This window comes from Fringilla coelebs (genome assembly GCF_963513975.1).
Source record: "Fringilla coelebs genome assembly, chromosome: 6".
In the NCBI taxonomy this organism is placed as follows: domain Eukaryota; kingdom Metazoa; phylum Chordata; class Aves; order Passeriformes; family Fringillidae; genus Fringilla; species Fringilla coelebs.
The window spans coordinates 37,302,584-37,323,863 of NC_140034.1; the positions used below are offsets into that span (position 1 = coordinate 37,302,584).

The 21,280-nt window shown below is 38.7% G+C and overlaps 1 protein-coding gene across 4 annotated transcripts in view; it reads right to left on the reverse strand.

Annotated features, from left to right (window-relative positions):
* Positions 1-21,280, reverse strand: part of MGA (MAX dimerization protein MGA) — a 59,667-nt gene that overhangs the window by 23,524 nt on the left and 14,863 nt on the right. For 3 of the 4 annotated variants that reach the window (XM_084208282.1, XM_084208283.1, XM_084208281.1), the window contains exons 3-13: positions 16,735-17,665; positions 16,316-16,403; positions 16,076-16,171; positions 12,379-12,507; positions 10,918-11,016; positions 9,747-10,390; positions 8,742-9,099; positions 7,613-7,836; positions 6,629-6,769; positions 6,140-6,215; positions 136-759 (exon numbers count right to left, since the gene is read on the reverse strand). In XM_084208282.1, the coding sequence (XP_084064408.1) occupies positions 136-759; positions 6,140-6,215; positions 6,629-6,769; positions 7,613-7,836; positions 8,742-9,099; positions 9,747-10,390; positions 10,918-11,016; positions 12,379-12,507; positions 16,076-16,171; positions 16,316-16,403; positions 16,735-17,665 (3,410 nt within the window). Of the gene's footprint in view, positions 1-135; positions 760-2,482; positions 2,784-4,249; positions 4,771-6,139; positions 6,216-6,628; positions 6,770-7,612; positions 7,837-8,741; positions 9,100-9,746; positions 10,391-10,917; positions 11,017-12,378; positions 12,508-16,075; positions 16,172-16,315; positions 16,404-16,734; positions 17,666-21,280 lie in introns of all 4 variants that reach the window. The other variant, XM_084208284.1, reaches the window with a different exon arrangement.

A 21,280-nucleotide genomic window follows, 5' to 3' on the forward strand; every position in this document is an offset into this window, starting at 1 on the left:
TTTGGAAAGGGCGACAAGGCAAGTGAGTCCATATTTAAAACAAAACCAGACACAGACTGTATTATAGCTTTGAAAAGAAGCAGAATTTAAAAAAGCAAGTGTTTGCAGAAATAACCCAAAGCACCTAAGCATTACCTCTTTTTGGAGGACTTGAATTAACTCCTGATAGTATCACTGGAACAGAGACAGGAGAGGAAGTCAGTGTGGTCACCACAGGTGTAGTTGCTGCAGCTGTTGTCAGTACAACTGTGGAAGTGGATGTTGTGACAACAGCACAAGTAACAGTTGGTGGTGTTACTACAGGTTTTGGGAATGACGTAGTTGCTACTGCTGCGACAATGCCTGCTGTTTTTGTTGTGGTCACAGTAGCAGTAGGAGTGGTCGATGGAGTGGTACAAGTGCTGATTCCAGGTGTTTCAGGAGCAGCTGTAACTGCAACTGCAGGAGGAGAGCAGGGAGGTTCACTGGCTTTTGTCTGGCAAGGAGTGGTCACAGTAGATGCTGCTACACTGGTACTTTCCACAGTAACTGGAGAAGTGGTGGTAGCTGCAGTGACTGAAGAAGTGACTGTGCACAGAGCTGGAGATGCCACTGAAGGAACCACGGGAGCAATAACCGTGATCGGTGTGGGCTTGATACTGAGAAACTGTCGCCCTGAGGCAGCCTGGCGTGTGCTCGCTCCAGGAATCTTCTGCTGTAGAGCTCCCGCTTTGTTTATCACAAACTGGGCAAACACACCACCAGGTGAGGGCCGGGCAGCTGCAAATAAAAACTTGCAGGTCAAAATTTTAATAGATTTCCTCTTTGCCTTCCATGAGGTGCTACAACTGTAACTTCAGCATGAATTTGAGCCTCCTTTTTCTATGTACCTTGTAATTAAATCAAAACCTTTATGGCAGTCCTGGATATGCCTTACATGTTAGAAAGACCTCTGCCTTATTCCACTACTGTAGCTTTTTACTGCATTTCTTCCCAGATATACAAAAGAATCAGTTTCTGAAGGGTTGTTCCTCATCATGAAACTATGGACAATCCTAACTAACAGTGCAGGAAAACAAACATCTAAGTGAAATAATGGGTCCAACTATTTTCTAAACATCAAATTCTTTGTGTAACATTTTGTGTCATGTTTCCTTTTTTTACTGCTTCTTGATTTTCATCCCCCTTCTACTGTATTCATCTTACACAGGCACAGGGGAAAGGGATGGGAAGGATACAGAGTTTCCGCTTCTAACTGCACTGACATTCATGCAACTGCAGACTAGATGGAACAAACTGAACCAATGGAAATTTATCACTGTTAGGAAGATCCTTTACCTCATTCCTTACTCTCCAAGGGACCAGAATACTGCATTTACATCACCCCAGATGCCTACAGATGTAGACAGAGTACAGAGTACAACAGCACAGAGATTATGGACCAAGACCAACTTAAACACTGCAGTTATTTATGCATACAGCATTCTTAACCCAGATTATGCCAGAACTGGTACTTTTTACTTAAATCACATAAATTGCAATGACTTCACCCATCAGTGAAACACAGCCAGCTCTTTCACACTGCATAAGCACACAAAACAACAAGTTTTATTACAGGACAAAAAAAACAACACACCCATTTACGCGGCAAAGAAAATTTGGCAGAAAGAATAATAGATTATCAATCACAAAATAAAGTTTTTCCAGGACACAGGAAACATCCTTTTCCCTTGCAAAGCTTCAGATCTTTAAATAATGTGTGGGATTATGTGTATGGGAACTAGTCTTCTCTTTTTAAACTCACACAAAATGTAATAGTTAAGGCAAATTTCCTCTCTTGCCACACTGGGGTAACCATTTCAGTACCAACTCAGATATACAGTTTTGTGTGTCCAGTTGGATACACAGTTTTGTTGTTGTATTTACTTTTTTTTTAACTCAAAGTGCTGTCTAAATCCAACCCTGTTTAGCTTGTGAAATCCAATGAGATTGGAGACTGGCGTGGTTATTGGCTGCACACCTGTTGTTTCACTAATCCAGATTTGGACCATCCTGTCTTTCACTGCTGCTTCACACATCTTTGGCAGTCACAAGAATTATGAGTGCAACATCAACAGAAAATCTCATCAGTGAAGAACCATGTATTAGTGGTACTTTACTCATTTGAAGTTAATCTGTGTTTGATGGAAAGCAATTAAAAATTACAGTAACGAAACTCCAAACAAAAATTCCAGTTTATAACTGGAGAGTCTCCATCCACTCTCATCTCTTGAAAATATGTTCTAGTAGCATTAATAAAACAACTAATAGTCAATATCTGTAATCTTACTCTGAAGTCAAAACTTTCTGCTTTGAGGAGGTTATTCATTGCAGAGGCATCTTAGGTAGGCAATGCAGCCAAAGGCAGCACGCACTGTTGCACAGAAATCAACATTGACGCCGTACACTCACTCTGTACTTCAGCTTCACGCAATTTAAAACACAGTAATAAGTTCCAACCTACCTATCTGTCTCTGTGCTGGGACATGGGTTTTCAGAGTCGTCACAGTGGGGGTTGAAGTACTGCTGGTGGAAGATGTAGTTTTAGGAGCTGATGTTGTGGGCCCCTGGACTGATGGTGTCCCAGAAGCAGGAGTTTTAGCACTGGGTGCTACCTTGGAGATCACAGTACTGAGGGCTGCAGCAATATCAAGTACTGTGGGCTGCAGCCTGCCTGTGATATAAGCTGCTAGCCGATTGGCAGGATGTAATGCCCCCATCTGTCCCAAAAGCAGTTTGGCCTGAGGATACCTTTTATCATTAACCTGAAAAGAGGGGAAAAGGGAAACTTTGTGAAAAGAACGCTAATTCACCACTTCTGGAGAAGTGTTTCATTCTGTGGGACTTCTAGACGTCCTTTGCAAAAAACCATTGCAATTCCGACTGGGAATTCTTAATTTCGTCACTGCTTGGGAGAACTTCAAACAACTTGTTTTATCTTTGTAATACAGACTTTAAATGCTGCTCAGACTCTGCATAAAACCAGAGAGTCTAAGGAACATGTGAAATCACTGAAATTAGATAAGAATGAAGCTAGCACCTGTTTTTCCTGTCCCCTGCTTATGCTGTAGTCCTGAATTAAAAAAAGTTCCCTAATTGAAGGACAATTTTGGATAAAATTCTCAAACCTAATTAAGACCTAGCATCACAAAAGAAAGAATACTGATGACATATACATTGAGACAAAACTTTAAAGAGCTTGTAAAAGCTGCATCAACTTTTTCCTTATCCCCACTGTTGTCTGATACTGTAATTAAGGTACAATGAGTTCCCTAACTTCAAATTCCAAGCTGTAGTGGTAATGGACTGCCCTGGAAAAAACCAGAACATCTTGCTGAATGTCAGGCTTTATGCCTAGTGGACAATGGGAAGTTTTGGTAGTGCTGCATTCTGCTTTCATGTTGTTTGATAATACCTTCTAAAAGCCAAATGCATTTAAGACACTACTAAATAAACAGTAGTTTTTATTGATCAACTTTTGTTGACGGTAAGAAATCTCCTCACCTTTTTCTCTCCACTAGCTTCTCTTTCTGAGGGTGTCATATCTGCAAAGTGTCATAAAAACATATTTTAATCTCATTTTTTAATTCATATGATTTTCCTCCAAGTGGTTTTACTACAACCACAAATAGCTATGATGGAAGAAAAAGATCTTCATCCTAATCCTGTAGTTCCTACTACTAATTCTTAACATCATGCCAACAAAACTGCAGGGAAAAGACCCTGTGAATTTAGGATTATGAAGTCTCTTGATGAAAAATATATATTCTACAAAGAGGATTCAGGCTGTACAGTAAGCTGTGGCAAAAAGAAATCTAATGTTTACATTTTCATTTTAAAGTTTTGTCCCAGTGTATACTTCCCAAGGAAATATTCTTTCTGTGGACTCATACAATCGTTCTTTTAGAAGCATTACATGTCAAATGCAACTTCAGGGGGTTTCACGAAGAATTAAAAAGATCTTGAAAGAGATTCTGCACTTGGGTCAACAAGACCCAAATTGCCAAAAAGATATGTTAAACCATCAGATTTAAGGATTCCAGTAAGATTTCCTGTTATCGAGTAAATCTTGAAAGGGATAAGCTTATGGAGAGGAATGCCACTAGATACCAAGAACTCTTGTCTGGACAGGCAAAAGACATATTAAAGAGTGTTCTCCCCTTCAAGGAGTTCTTGGATAGTACTGGATGAAACTGCATCTAATCTCCACAGTAAAGGCAGAGAGACCCACCTGAATCAAGCCCGAGGGGCTCGTATTAGCATTGCATTTGTAGGCAACCAGCTTTCCCGCAGGAGAAACCCCTGCATAAAAAGGCAAGCCTTTGCCCCCATGCAGCTTCTCCCGCAGTTTGTCCACTGGGTCTGCTCGCATGACCTTTACATTTTCTGAGTTATTGCATGATGCCACTGTGCTATCAGGAGTCTCCAAGACAGGGATCTCAGGCTTCTCGTCCTTGTCCTGGTAGGACGGCACTGAAATTTTCACTCTGGAGGAGCAGACAGAAGGATGGTTCTCATCCTGGGCCTTGTATTCCGAAGCCAATTCAATACTGAAGCTACCCACTTTGAGGCACTGTGGCGTGTTACTGTTGATATGCTGTGATAAGATGGTCAAGATCTTATTGTGATCTTCCTCCAAGTTGCAGTCAGAGATAATCTCGATAAGTTTGGTTGGTTCACCTTGAGTGGTGTGATGAACATAGGAGGTGGAGAAAGAGTCCCCCTCACTACGGGAAGAACACCAGCTTTTCTCTGAGAAAGAATTGAAATAGGTTTCTGCAATACTATGGCATTTTAAGCACCTGGATAGTAAAACAATTCCATTCTGCCCACACCTCCACCCTTAGCTCAGCTGCAGGCCAACAGCAAGTAAAAGAACTGTTCAAAGCATCACTTTTCCTTGCCGAGCTTCACAAACAAGCAAAAATTCACTGCAAAACTCATGTAATTATTTCTCACAGTTCAATCCCTGCAGCCATACCACGTCACGTTGTATCCCATTGCATCACAAGCTAAACAAAGCCGGGTTGTTTTAATACATGGGTGAATATTCTCCAAACACACCAACACGGTAGAAAGCATCACTGGCCATTCAAGAGATGGTACTTTTCTCTTTGAGTCAGAAAAGCACCCGTGTCCTACAATGGCATAAGGGGACATGCCACTAGCAGAACTATCTTTTGCAGAAGATGCGTAAACAGGAGTGTGACCTTTTGTTGTCATTAGAGCTACAATGCCCCTTTTTGCAAAACTAAGGATGTTGATCCCTGTGTCCTGGCCATTTTAATTCCACCTACCAATGCACCAGCATTTTCAACTACTTGTATTATTTTTCCATTCCCATCCTTAAATGTAGCATGCGCTGCTGTATACATTAAACAGTAAAAAGATCAGCTCAAAAAGGCAGATATGGTTCATTAGTGGATGACACAATGCCTCTAGTATATGTCTCATTTACGGCTTGTAACATGATTTGGGCCGCCTCAGATGGAAAGAGAACATGGATATCTAGCCTATTTCTTCACAAGCTAGAAACTCAAACCCAGTATTACTAACACAGCAAAACTTCAATTTTTCAAACTGAATTAAACAAATTCAACATCAAACAATTCCAAATAAAGCATAGGCGCTTTCAGCACTGTCTCAACCAGTTCTGTGTGAAGAATATGAGGATCCCATCCTCCCAGTATTACTTGGATATTTAATTCTTCAGTAACTTACAAAGTGATTGTAAAGAAAAAAAGTGGGAGAAAAAACACCCAGACAAAGCAAAGCCATCCATCCCACTGCTTTCCAAGTATCTAATCATCTGTCTTGAAGACAAGTCTGCTGTGCAGTTTTATACTTTATTGCTAAACAAGCTACTGGCAGCACTGGTCATTTTTACACTTAGAGCAGCAGCAAGCACTAGATATTTAGTCTGCTGTATCTCCATGTGCCCCCCTCCAGATGCTAAGAAAACAGGAAGCTGTATGCATGTCATAAGATTTTTATTAACAACTGCAACAACTCCCCCTGCAAAACCACTTCTGTTTCATCAGTAGATACTTTTTTTAAAAGAAATACTACAAAAACATGTAACTACCAAGAAGTGGAATTATACTCCAGACTCAGCTCTTACCTCTTGATGCATCTTTGTCTTTGTCTACCTCACAGGTTGCCCTCTCAGGAGACTGAAGCTCTGGTTCATGCTCCTGCTGGAGGAAAGAAATACAAGAAAATATTCACCCTATACATCTTACTTCCACACTAAAAATCACAGCACAAGATTAACTAGGTCACCCCAAATCATAGATATATGCTGTCTTTGACTGTGTTACAGGCTTCATCTTGAAAGAGCTCTATCAACAATGAACATTTAAGCCTTACATAATAATGCACTTGTGGCAGACAGGAATCTCCCCAAACAAGAAAACGTAATATCACAGTAACAGCGTAAGTTTACCAACACTGCAAAGTGATTTAGGCTCCACCTTCCACAGCCCTACCACCACTAAATGCAAATCAGGTCCTCATGCCATGTAGGAGTTTCTGGGGAAAAAATTACTTCACCATTTTCAACATTTCTGCCTATTCTACAATATACACTAGTTACAGTGTGACTTCTTACCTTTACACTACAACTCTGTGAATCACTTTTGTCCTTTTGCTGCTTGTTCTCTTCTCTCCTGTGTTCATAGGGTCGCACCCTTGCACAAGTCATTAAACTTTCAAAGTACATGTAGACAGGATCCTTGTCCTCCTCTCGAATCTAAAAGAAAAAAGAAAAGAGACAAAACCCTCTTTTCTCTATTCTGAACGCACATCAGATTCACAAAACAGCTCTGCTTTCCCCAAATCTTCAACATAAATGCTTCAATAGTAAGGGTCAAAAGAGAAGTCTAGCATTTAAAGCTAGATCTGCCTCCTCAGTATCATTGCATAGCCACCACCAGCTCCCTGAAATTCAAACACATTCAGATATTCTTCTAAGTAAAGAAACAAATTTTAAGAGCCATGCATTGTTTAACATTATCTGTTATACATTAAATAGCTACTCTGGTATGTTAGTTCTTCAGATATAACTACAGACCACTCTACAGCTGTTTTTCCTCTACTGCTGTTTTGTCTGATACTAAGGTGAGGGGAGACACAAAGCCAGATTCTTAGAACCCTGGCAGAGAAACCTCAAGAAAGAACAAAAAAAACCCAACTTCAGAACTACACTAAACACATTGTGTCTGTATCCCAACATTTTTTGCAAGTAATTCATACTTAGATAGGCTACATTATGTAGGTATTAACTTTAACAAACATTACAGGACTAAATTTTGACAAAAATAGCACATATTACTGTATTTTTAAATGAGACTATTAATGAATCATAATCACCTTCCACCATTTCCATACTGCTATAATAAACTCTCAACAGAAGATTGACATAGTAAAATTCTATATACAATCAATCTATCCTAGCTTACCAACACACCTATAGGCAGTCAGTTCTAGGCTTTCATCTCAAACTTTTCTAAAATTGCCTAACACAGAGGCTTTTGGCAGTATTTGTTTTAATTTTCAATACAAGGAAAAACACGCTTTTTTTTTTCCCTCTTACCACTGGATTTGGTCTAGGAGTATACATTCTGACTGGTTTTGTTCCACTGGAAGATCTGTTCTTACTAGGAAGCCAGACCTCAGGGCTGGGCAGTACCATGGATTTAACTGGTTCAATAACAGATGGTGTCGGGACATAAATTGGCTCTGGATCTACTTCACCTTCCACCCTCACCCACAATGGACAATTCCTAACAGGTTGCTCTGGCTCTGAATCACAGATAGCTGAAAAAAAAAAAAAAGAAAAAACAAAAATTACTTACAAATAAAACACCATCTAACACAGCAGTAACAGAATTTTTTGTTTGAGTTTGAGGTCTAGCCATGCAGTAATCACTAATCCAAACTGCTAGAAAATACTTCTGGATGCTTTTCTTGCTTCAAATTCTAGTCAAGTGACTGGGATTTGTCTACAAGGAAGAAAAAATGAAAATAAAAATGTTTCCACACTAATCCTCATTTCTCACTTTTACTGTGATAGAAAATCTGAAGAACCACTGAAAATTAGTGACCTCCATTGATGCGGCTTACTGAAAAACTGCAAAACACCAAAAAAAAAGTCCCAGACCTGTATACTGGACATACATGGAAGAATTAATTTATTCCTGTAGAACACCAGAATACTTTGTGTTAGATATTGCTAAATATATTGTTAGGAAAAAACTGAAAAAGTAAATTCACAGGCAGTTTCTACCAATTTGGTTTTCTGAGCATACTTAGGCCAGCTCTGAAATTACCACAAATAACTATACTTCCAAGGAAGTCCAGCTACATACAGCAACTGAAAATGCAGCTCTAGATACTGACTTGTTTACAGGGAAAGATAACTGCACTGCAACAGTGAACATTACCAACAATGACAGCAGTAATTATCCCACATCCATCACAGTCTTTAAAGACATTTGGAGAGCTGAACAAGAGTTTAAACTACCAAAAAGAAACTCCAACTATTTGATTCAATAAATAACTACACAATGCCCAAAATGTTGATCACATAATAAGAATTAAAACAAAAAAAAGATATTTCCTGTAAGTAAGCTGGATTTAGAAATGGCATCACTACTACATCCTAAGAAAAAATGCCCACCAAGTTTGGTGGTTTGCTGTATGTAATCTCGACCAATACTCACTGTATTCCACTCTTTTTCTCTTCTTCCTGTCCTTCTGCTTTATTTCCTCTTCTTCCCCATCACCTTCTTCTTCCACATCTTCATCCTCTTGCTGTTGTCCTTGTGTTCCGAACAGCACAAGATTTCCACGCACAGCCTTTTTTATCATTTTCTTATGTTTTGATCCTCCCTTTACCAGCAAGACCCTTCTCTTGAGGCAGGTACACCCAAACATGCAGTCTGGCCTGCGGCAGTGGGTAGGCTGACGTTTCTCCAGTGCCAGACTGGCACATATGCAACCCAGTCGGCAGAAATCATTGTTGCAAGGAGGTGCTCGTCGTCTTATTATCTTGTGGATAGGTTTGCTTTTAAGAGATGCCTAAAGGAAGTTTTAAAAAAGCAGAAACTTCAAATTTTCATACAAGGAATATTTTACTAAAATGTAATCAAGTGTATGCAAAATTGCTATTTAAAGTCCATTTAGAAAACCCCTTGAGCTACACTGTTTACGTACAAAAACTTGTCCTCTACACCACAAAATCCACAAAATCCCCACAAAACAGAGTTTCGATTTGAAGTCTTTTGAGAGGCAACTGGAGGCAGCAAAACCATCCTGGTAATAAGCAGGAAGTGAAAAAAAGCAAAAGTTATCACATGACAACCAGGTTATAAGACCAGGATTTTCTTGCAGTTAGTTCAACTGAAAACAGCAACATGAAAATAGCAAGGAAATGCAGTTACTGAATAAGAATTGTTTTAACTCAAATTTCAATGGTGAGAATTTTAAACAATTCAAATTAATAATAATTTGTATCAATACACTATTATCACTATTATCTTTTTCTCATACTGCTAAGTCAGCACTCCTCAAGTTTCACTACAAAGACACACCACAAAGGAATCTCATGCTTTACTGTGATCTTCAGAAGCTTCAGTCTTATTTTCTGCATCGCTATGCAACATCCATAAGCGGGCAGATTAAGAAAAGCAACAGTACAGAAAAGAAAGAAACTATTACTGATGTACCTGAGCTGTAAGCAGGGTTACCAAAGAGATGTCTGCTCGCTCTTCTGTAATATAGGTCCGTGGTTTCCCATCCCAGAGAGCACAGTCTTCCAAGTCCATTAACTTCACTTGAGATTTAGACAAACCTGGTGGACGAGGTGCTTGGTGATGCTGTGGTGCTTGACGCAAACTGATCTGTTTTGGAAACGTATTTTCATCCACAGTTGGCAGCACAAAACCATCTGCCTGGTTACTCAAAGTGCTAGCAGACTTAGCAGACTTTTCCCCTGACACTGACACGTTCTGCTTCTGCTTTGGAGGAAAAGGTGAAGGCAAAATAGGTTTGTAAGATGATTTTGCTCTACTGTTTGTAGATGTCTGTCTGGTTTGAGTCTTTGTTTTCCTAGAGGTAGATGATGGAGGAACAGGCTTCAATGCGTAAGATGTTGATGGAATTACAATGGACTGCTTCTTTAAAACACTGTCAAGTGTTCGAACATAGCTAGTGCTCTTAGTGGGAAGCTGATATACCACAGGAGAAGTGGGAGTGTCAGTAGAGAACCCCATACTTGTTTCCATCAATTTCCCTTCATTTTCCAGGTACTCATCCAGCTTGTCACTACAGAACGCTGAGCGATTCTTCAATGAACCTTCTGAACTGCCACCTAAATAAATGGAGAGTACTTTAACTCCTGGAGTTAAATTTTATAATAATCAAACATGGTAGGATAGGTAAATACAGCTCTACAAGAACAGTATGTAATATAGGCACGCCAAATATAATCCATTTTGAAATACAACCAGCAGCCTGCACAAGTGTTTTGTGGAGATCTTACACATGTATTTGTGGTGGGTTGGCCTTGGCTGGACTCCAGGTGCCCACCAAGCGACTCTATCGCTCACCTTCTTGACAGAATGGGGGAGTTAAAAGTAAGCTGCAAAAAACCTCATGGGTCAATATAAAGGAAGTTTAATAAAGTAAAAGCCAAGTTTCTCTCTTCCCTCATTAATCTCCATTCTGACTATGGAACCAGTACTAAAAAATTCTTTATGGCAACAGTCTCAATATTAAAAATTACATCTCTCATTAAGACAGACACAAATACCAAACAGCAAGGTCTGTGAAAGGTCAGGAAAATGGCCACATGTTGGAAATATGTACATTGATCTCTCTCTTTTTATGTGCTTTTACCTTCATTTCTAGAAGCACCATGAAGTTTCCCTCGCCAGCCTTTGATTTTTGTGAAATCATTTGTCTTTCCTGTCCTGGAAACAAAAGAAAATCCAGTATCTGGAAAAGAAGAAAGCTAGCCTCAGTTTATGAACCAAGTTTTTAATTCCATCAGTGTCTTAGCAAACTCTGCTATTCCTTTTCAGGGATAGGTGAACAGAAGCAAAATCGAAAGATTTGAAGCAACTTAATTTTTCCTATTTGTTTTTTAATTAACAGAAGAAGAAGGCCAAATTCCCTGTACAGTTCTGCTCTATGGCTGAGCATCTGCAACCCCCCACAAAAAGCGTTTCCTTTTATTTTCTGTTTTGGTCTCCTTGGCACAGAGCAAAAGCATTTGGCTTTCAAAGTCTAATGGGCTAATCGATTAATTAGCAGGCTAAAATGGAAGAGGCAGGTTTTGAGCTCATACTACAGCCTCACTCAGCAAGAAAAGCGATTTCCCTCCCCTCAGTTAGGCCAATGGCTTTTATAACACCTGCCAAAACTTCATTTAAAGTTCACTGCTTTGTCAAATTCAGATGAGTATCTATTAGGGGCATGGCCAGTGAATAAGCACAAAAGGCAAACAGCTGCATCTCTGTCAAGTTATGCATCAACTGTGGGAGCTAAGATGGAATGTAAAGGTACAAACAGGGATCTGTGTGGCCATTTAACATATTCTTAGGCTAGAAATAAATGCATTGGACACTAAGCTGACTGAGGTCTTCTGAATTGAATCTTCCTCTCCTGCAGTGTAAATAATCTGAAATTCAGTGTCTGCCTCTACCAGATTCAAAAAGCAGTAGATTAAGAAAGACATAAGTAATCAGAATATTACAGTGGGAGAAACAGTTAACCAGAAGAAGATAAGCATATAAGATAAGCTACACTTTGTCCATCCAGTTCACTATTGAAAATAGTACCTACCAACAGTGTGAGAACCATAGTCATAGTATGAGAAATGCACTTGTTTGGATACCAAGCAAATGTAAAAAAGAACAATCAGTCACAACTTTTGTAATAAATAATTATCGTGAATTATAGGGTAGCCCCCATGTGGCATCTCAAGGCCTTCTTCTGGAAAATTCTGATACCTCTGTGAAAAACAAGTTTTTTTTCTTTGGTATGTGAGCAACATCAGACAAATTCAGATTGCTAATCTTTTTCTGAGCAATTTGAGAGGTCAGTATAAAATAGACAGACACTATTACTGGATCACAACCATCACAAAACGGGAACCCTCAAAATAATCCAGCCACAATTACTCAGGACTCCTTGCCCAGTAACCACAAAACGATCTACAGAAGTTCTGCTATTTTGTTATTTTAGTATCATTTTCATCTCTTTAGATACCAAGTTGAACTAAATAGTCATTCTCTCCTTCTCATTGACAAAAAAAAGGTGACACGTAAGATTACAGAAAATTCATATTCCACCCACCTGGAGAATTGGGGTTGGTACCTGGATAGCTCCACAGAGAGTAATTTGAATAGGAAAGAGGAAGTTGCACACCTAAATATTTCAAATCAATGCTCATTGTTGGGTCCACAGAATTCAACTTCAGTCCCACTACAAGAAACAAGTAACAATAAATGTCTCAAGGAAGCAAGATGTTAAGAAAAAGAAAATCAAGATATTCACTAAAAGATAAACCATTCAGTGACCATGGGCTTTTCTGGCATTTCCCCACCATTTCAAGAGACTTGAGAAAAGCATTAGTGCCATAACAGTTACTTACATTGCATATATAGCAAGTATGAATTAAAGAACATCTTACACAATGGGAATTTGAGAAAAAAACTGAATTACTTTTCATCATTTTTTTGACTGGTACTGAAGTTTTCACAGAAATTTATTAACCACTGTGCCAGTGTTGTAAAAAATCTCACAATAAAACCCTCTGTCTGTTTTTCTGAATAAATCGGCATCATTTACATCTTTGAAGGCCAGAGTTACTCTCTGAACCCAACCCAGCTGACTGATATTTCATATCCCTAAGTTACCATGCCTGCCAGAAGTACTCACACATCCCCTTTTGTCCTGAGCTAAACTCGAGCAAGAACATATATCACACATACATCTGCTTCAACTAGCAGTAAGAGACAAGAAACCACATTTTAGCTCTGAAGAATGTGTGCGTGTTTGTTTGACTGTTATGATATAAACATGAGTTTAGACAGCAATTTCAGGACCCATCTGGTCCTGAAATGGGGAAAAATGGCTATAAAGAAACGAAACAACCTGTGTCGCTAAAGGCACTGAAGCATTTTGTGGCGGCATTAACATGTTCCTTCATTAACAACCCCCACTCAAACTGAAAGATTTACTTGGTAATAAAAGCTACTTTTGTCAATGGCAGAAAAAATATAGATACAGAAGTGATGAGAAAAGTAAAAGCTAGGAAAATTGATATTGTACCTTTTCAGGAAATGCTGTTACACTGAATTCAGGAAGCCACTATCAAGAAAATTCAGCTCACAGCTGGGAGCTAAGAACTTTTATTTTGACTTTTAGCTATAGAAACTTTCAAGTGTTGCTCCTGTTGCCCACAAGTTTGAAATGAATACGTCAAATGTATGAATCTTGAAACTGAGAATGTATGGCTTGACAAGGGTCAAGAAACAAAGTCATATTTGCACATACAGCAGAAACTTTGTGCTGGCCATACACATTTATGTTCACAAGTGGAAACACAGTGACCAGATTACCAGCAGCCTGAAAACAATTGACATGAAACAAATCTCAAGCATGGTTATTTAAACAGATACTGTTATCACAGGCAGTCTAGTGAGATGTAATTTTCATATCTACATAGGGAAAACAAGAAGTTAGTCAGTCTGGTGTTTTGTATAAAAATATGTCGACTGACAAGGGTCAAGATGGCATCCATTTCTTTTTTTCCTATTCAAATCAAATTGAAAGAGAACTGAGTTTATTTTTCTTTACTCTCCTTTCTGCCACCTGCAAAAACAAGCCTCTCTTTGTTTTACACCTAAACAAAAATACAAACATGCACAAAATCTATTTTTTCGTTTAGGATCCTGAAGTAAAAAACACCCAAGACAAAACCCAAGAGGATGAGCCCAAGAAGTGCAACACGGAATGATTGCAGGCAGCCAGAGGTGAACAAATGGTAACAGCTAAGTATTACATCAATAAAGACATCCCCATACACAACAGGTGAACAATCACTTTTCAAAATTTCTATCATTTCCAGAGCATTGCTACATCTCAGTTGTTGTAAGCAAACAGTAGCAATGAAGAACTATAAGAACTTTCTCACCTCTATCAGCTGCAGCTGATTAACCTGAAATATGTTAACACGTTAACAGCGCCTTCAATTTTCAATAATATAGCCTGGGATTCAAATTAGCTCAGATAAAAGCAGCATCCCATAGCATTGCATTGCTCCAGCAGGAACTTTAACACACTTAAGTTGGATTCCCTTCTTTCTGAAGCATTTTCCTGCAATTCTGGTGCCTCTAAACAGACAGCCTCCATCACCCTGTTTTTAACTTCACAGATCAAGAGCAATTGTAACGTTCAGGTACAGCTCCAACATTTCATCAGTGAATCTCATATAGAACCTTAAACTTCTTAACTACACTGTTGAGAATCAAAAGCAGAGTTAAGATCAAAACTGCTGTGTCTGTTCCTTGAAGGATCTCAAGTCTGCAAGACAAGAGATCTGTAACTATTCGGAAGATGAAGGCAATCTGGAGAAAGTCTGGTTCCTTGTTCACATGCAGCAGCTGAAGTTAAACAACAAGAGTATTCATATTGTAATTCATTTCACAGCTCAATCAGATTACATCTATTGTAGTAATGCTCTTGATGCAAGTAGTTTTCCTGTGTCTTCTTTTCCCTCTAAAAATTAGAAGCTGTGGTTTATCTCCATCATTGCTGAATTGCAATTTCACTATTTAACAGGCTCAGCAGATTACCATCCAACATGATGGAAATGATGGCCATTACCAACTCACCAACTCAAGAAAATCAAAATTCTTCAGATATCTTTTCCTTAGCCTAATGCTTGACATTTCTTGTCCACTTTGTAGTATCTGTGAAGTGCTCAAAGCCCTTCAGAAGGCACCTCACACTTCAGCTGGAGAAAAAGCATGTGGGTTGTACATGTTCCCAGTTGCAGGATCATCTCATGAATCAAACCGCCCTCACAAGTGCTGTAGTTGCCAATGTACCACATGGTTGCCAACACACTGAATTTTATACTTTTTTTGGGTAAAGGTAACACCTAGGAGGTCCACAATAAAATCCTAAAATGGCTTAGCATTGCTAGTTCTAATCATATACCATGCATAAACCATTCAAGACAGCCCAGTATTCTTCACCACAGAAGCTCTGTGAGGGCCTAGAACAGCCCACATCAGAGACAAGATCAGTATTTGGAGACTCAGTCCCTACAGTGTTACAGTTACCTTGCTTAAAACATTCAGGGCCACAACCTCAGGAGTACGCAGTACAATGTTTCCATGTGTATCAACAATTTCATCACTTGCTCTGCTGCCAACCTTAATGTCACTGGTCTCAGGACTACCATTACAGGCGTCTTTCAGCATCGTCCTTCAGCATCATCAGAAGAGAGAACATGAAGTTCCACTCTGTGGATCCTTAACTTTCCTCCATCTACCTCAGGATAACATTGTATATAAACAGATCACAAACTACAAGTACCTTGCTTGGTCCTTTACCATGGCTAGTGGACTGGATGAATAGAGACTCATAGAAATAAGGACTCATATCACAGTAAATGTAGTCTTGGTTAAGTGTTGCTGGATCTCTAGGTCTTCTACTCATCAAGAAATGCCTGCTTTATGAAGAAGTAAAACCAACCCTAATTGCTTTCAACCAGTTCATTACAAAACAGGCACCATCAAAAGGCTCAGCAACTTCTGCAAGAGGCACACAGCACGCAGACTCCTGCTCTCCTGTTGGAGATTCAGGAGGCACCTTTTGCCACCTCCACATTTTTAATTTGCAACAAAAATGTGTGCAGATGAGAAGCCAGGTCCCAGCCGTATCAGGCATGCACAGTATTGGCACCAGTAGGAAATTATCAGCTGAGTATGGCTAAGTGTAATGATCAATGAGGCTTATCAGTATGTACATGACCACTCACCTTCCTGAAGGCTAGGATGTATTACTTGTTTGTGCCTCAAGGTCTTCAGCTCTTCCATCAACTCCTTTTCCAATACTTGTATTCTTGCTTGACAATCTACTCAAAAAATAAGAGAACATGTAAAAAACATTTGCCGTGCAAAAAACCTGGCCTAATTATTAATTTTTCAGTGTGTCTTTACAAATTCCCTTATTGCAGGAAAGAGCACTCACAAAAAAAAAAACCCCAAGAAAAATGTACCTGGATCACTTGTAGTCAACAGGGGAGCCTGAAGATTCTGTGACTCTTCTCCGCCAGCTCTATCAACAGTGTTAATGTCAAGAGCTTCCTACATACATGAAGAGCTTTGAGTAAGTTAAGATACCTTAAAACACTTAGATGCAAAGTAGGACACATCAAATATCACCAAATTATTCAAAACATGACACTGTTCCATAAACAAACATGCATTCTTTTATACAGAACTCTAGATCCCTCTACTTTTCCCTAAGCTGCAAGAAGTAACACCATGCTATGAATAACACAGAATCAAAATAAGAACAGATTTGGAAAGAGGTCACAAAACTCTAAACTCAGTTAAAAAAAAAATGTAACTTCAGTTACAAGCACAAAGGCTTTACAAAGTTTTTGAATTTTACTCCACAACAATGAGGTTTTACCTTTGATGCAAAGGACACGAAAAGAACACCATCAACATCTTCAAGGTCCGGTTTAACATCTGGAAGGATATTCCCAGGCCCCAGAGAAGTGTTCTTGCTGGCTACTACATTTTTCCCTATACCTTTAGGTGGTCGACCAGCCTTGGAAATTTTTAGTTTCCGGGGCCTTCCTCTTTTATTTGAAACTGATGATAGTGTGCTTTGATTGTTACCAGAGCCTTTGAGGGACATAGGGTTCTTCAGTATGCCAGGCCTTTTTCTGCCACAGAGCTCTTTATCTGGAAAGTCACAACTTACTGAGCCCCTGAGATTAAAATTAGGTAATTTGGATAGAGCCCACTGGGCCTCTCCGATTGAACAGTATTTCTGTGACATTTTACTCCCAGGAGATTCTTTCTTCATAATTAACTCCTCAGGCCCAGCGACTGTGCCTGAGCAAGAGTCTTTGTGATTTTCGAAACACACGGGCAAGGAATCCAGGACTGAACTCAAAGGGGATTTATCCTTCTTGCAAGAGGAAAGCATGGTTTGCGGTAGTTCAGATATCTTCACTGTGCTCTTTGTGACTGTACAAGGTTCCAAATAGACCACAGGCATCTTACCACTATCCAGTTTTAACATTTTCGCTTTGGCAACACCTGAAGGACTGGTTAGCATACGCTTCCTAGATGTGAATTCTTCATCAGTTCCTTCTGTTTCACGGCGTCTCATTAGGTGTTTTTGTACAACGGGATCATCATCGTCAGTGTTGGAATATTCATCAGTTTCTTCATCTGTGTCTTCCTGTTTCACAGTTATTCCTTGTGTGCAAATATTTGATTCGTAGTCATAGTCATCTGCTGGCTCCTCTTTAATGACTACATTAAATTGTCCATTTGGGTCCAATGGAGATGTCACACGCGAATTGCTTTCATAACTGCTAGCAATGGGACTGGGGTGGGAGAGAGGGGAGAAAACCAAAATACAATGTAAGATTTTTATTTTATCAAATCTCCTTTACCAAAGTTGCACCAACTCCCGTAATTCTTGGTTATATTGTAAAAAGCCTCTAAAATGCTCATAGACATAAGTCTGCTAAATAAGTTGTCATTTACAAGCTTACATTTTTAGAAGTACTCAAGAAACCCCAAGAAACTGCCATTATTAAGAACAATCCAACTTCTTATCTGAAGGCAGCAGCACAACTTCCTTCCTTACTAATATGAGGGTGACATTTGCATTTTTTCCTCTTTTACTCAACATGAACTCATGGCAAGCTGTCATATTTGAAATGCTCAGAAGTGGCCTTAAGTTTGCTATGTATCTTGTTAAGACACTAAAGCCACTGTGCTTGCAAGTAAGAAGCCAAGTGAGCCCTTAAAGCACCAAAATTTTAGTAAATGCAGCCTGAAGCCATATACAGACAATTCCTAAATTCAACTGCTGTTTGAACACTTACAGAATACTAATATCCTACTGAATTCTGCTGCATTTTTCACTAGGTCTGAATCCTATCTTAACCAGAATTCAAAATACCACGCATTAGATACTGAAGACTAACAGCACAGGCAGCTCATACTGGGCTTCTTTGAGGGCCAGACACATCAGTCAAAGAACTACAGTCACCAGTTTTCTTTAGTGTATCACAACCTGGCTCCTTGTCATAAGAAAAAAAAGGCTAATGTATGAAGCCAGAAACTCATATCCAGAATAAAACTCAAAAAAAAAAGTCAGAACTTATTTACTCAATGTATCACATAGTATTCCAATAATACCTTTATACTTATTGTATGATACACGATGTATAATTTAATTATATTAAATTATTATTGTCAACTTTGTGTTATTAAAATGTTATTAAAAGTAAAATTATTTGTTAATTACAACAATTTCAAGTAAAAATTAATGTATATGTAGTACTAATATATTATATAGAGAGTAAATATTGCTTTATACATACTGGAAGTATATATGTATGTGTGTCTATTTTATCATTAATATTATCCATGCCTACTCCTTTAAAGAAGTGCTAAGCCCAGCTGAACCCACAGCTAGGACTGAGAAAGGGAAAAAAGTGGAGGAAGAAGCTGCTTCCTCCTTGTGTAGACTGACTTCAGGGAGAAGTGCTAGGGCACACAAGAATCACAACATGGAGCTGGGAGTATTCCCTTTATGAAGAAACACTGCAGTATTAAAACAGGGAGCTGACAGTCAAGATACAAATGTATATATTTACATACAAAATTCTAAAGTGAAGCTACCTAGAAAATTTGTTGCAACTCAGAAGGACACTAAGTAATCAGCATTAAGCTTAAAGCAAAAACATGACTCCTGAGGGAACAGCAGGCAGCAGGAGACTGGAATACCAGTCCTGTTTTGCCTACTGTTTTCTCCTGACAATGAGCTTTCTATTAGAAATTTTCTAACTTTTATGTAATTAATAATGTGAAATGTAAGATTAAAAAGCCCTTCTGGGTCAGTGAGTTACTGTGAAAGAAATTAAAAGACAGACTACTCGTAAATTACTAGCAGCTGAAAATCCTGCTACAATACTAAGCTAAGAGGTTGATTCAGCTCATCCACAATTAAAATGAATATTATCAAGACTCATCTGCTCTGCTACTTTAAAATTGTTGAAAATCAAGAGGCAAAAAACCCTAGCAAACTTGCAGGCCAGGATTTCTATTTGATATCTGGAACTAAAAAGCCCTGCTGTAAAACTGAAACTTCTAGACCGAAATATTGTTTTATTCCGGATAACGCAACAAAAAGCCGGGTGGGTAAGAGTGAGGTATGACCCATGCATGTACATGCATAAGATAAAGGATTTGCACAAAATCCTGTTTTAAAATTTTGATGCAATAACCAACTTCTCAAAGAATAAAAAAGTTGCTTTTAAGCACTGAAGCAATTTCATCTGGCCTTAGTTTCTGAAGTTACATGCACCGTAAGCAGTCACAGAAAGTCCTCTTCCTCTAATTATGGGAAGATGAATCAAGGAAGTTTGTCCTCTCAAAATCTTCAATCCAAGACCAGATAAAAGTGGTGAAATAGTGTCTTAACTAGCTCTTTCTTTACCTGATATGGATATTGCATATTTAAACCAGCTTTCTTATAGCCCAAGTAATATATTTGGCACCCTTGCAATATAACAACAAAAGCAGAGACTGCCTTTTTGGCTTTTTCCAGATTAAAAACCATTAAGCTGCTCATTTTTTGAAAGCTGCTCATTTTTAAAAGATACATAATTTTTTTTTGGTACATCATTTTAAATTACACTGGGAAGGAGTTGGAGGGGGAATCTGATTTCTCATGGAATTAATCTAGCCATATATGACAGAGGTTTGAAGGATAATCACTTGCCTTTCTCCCCCAAAAGAAAGGCAAGAAAGAAAAAAGACTCAAACTATCAAGACTAAACACAAGACAACTAAATTAGAATAACAAGACTAATGGAGCATTAAAAATCCCACAGATGTTTAATTTTTGAAGGAGAAAATTCAACAGACCTTGGAAAGGAAGAGGAGTATATAATTATGCCTGTAAGACTTAAGAATTAGTAAAGTTTGTCTGTTCCATGGCCTAAACATCTGAGTACGTCCAGGGATAAGCATTTCTACTGAAGTATCCACAACCCAAACACTTTTTTTCTTTACAACACACCTAATTAAACTGAACATCCTATCAGGCCACAGAAGCAGAAGGAAAAAACCCTGGAACCTTGGTTAAAGAAAACAGTCCTTTACTTCTGAAGTCCTCTAATAACTAAGGATTAAAATTACTCATAGGTATATATGCAAGCTTTTACATGGTTCTATTATCAAAAACGTCAGAAGAACTGAGTATGGGTGGTAAGTATCACCTCAACAGCACTAGAAGCTCCACTTCTTTTGCAGAGGATTGATTGTCTGAGCGGTTGCATTTCCCAGCTTGCTTCTCAAATCTATGCTCAGCAGAAATCACTACCCTGCCTAAAAGCAAGATAGTGCCTACCAAGTACTACCTACTAAGAGCTTGCCCACCACAAAAACAAAACAAGAAAACAAACAAACAAAACAAAACAAAAACTCAACAATACAACACAACAAAAACTCAAACAAACAAACAAACACCACCACAACTTCCCAGTCTTCATTAATTTGTAAATATTAATGTGTTTGGTTTGATTAAGAAAAATGTCACACTCTCAATGCTGTCCTTGAAAGCTGACATACTTCTGAAGCTGACATACTTCTAAACTCAACTGTATGGCATGAAAACCCTGTAAACAGATCAGAATAAAGGAGGAAAACTAATGTTCTGAAAAACTACAGCCCTTAGAAAGATAGTTTTGCCATTTCTTGGATAAGATCAATTTTCTCTTTCCAAGTAAAGAATTTACTTTTTCACACAGATTACAAAAACATAACAAAAAGCTGGCCAATACTTGAGAGTTCTAGGACAGTGGTAACATTTATTCATCAATGACAGGTGCTTCCAAGTCAGACTTTGCAAAAACTTTGCAGTCTTTTCCAGTCTGCACAGATTTTAGCATATTTCAGAGATCAGCTGCCTTGGAGGCAAAACC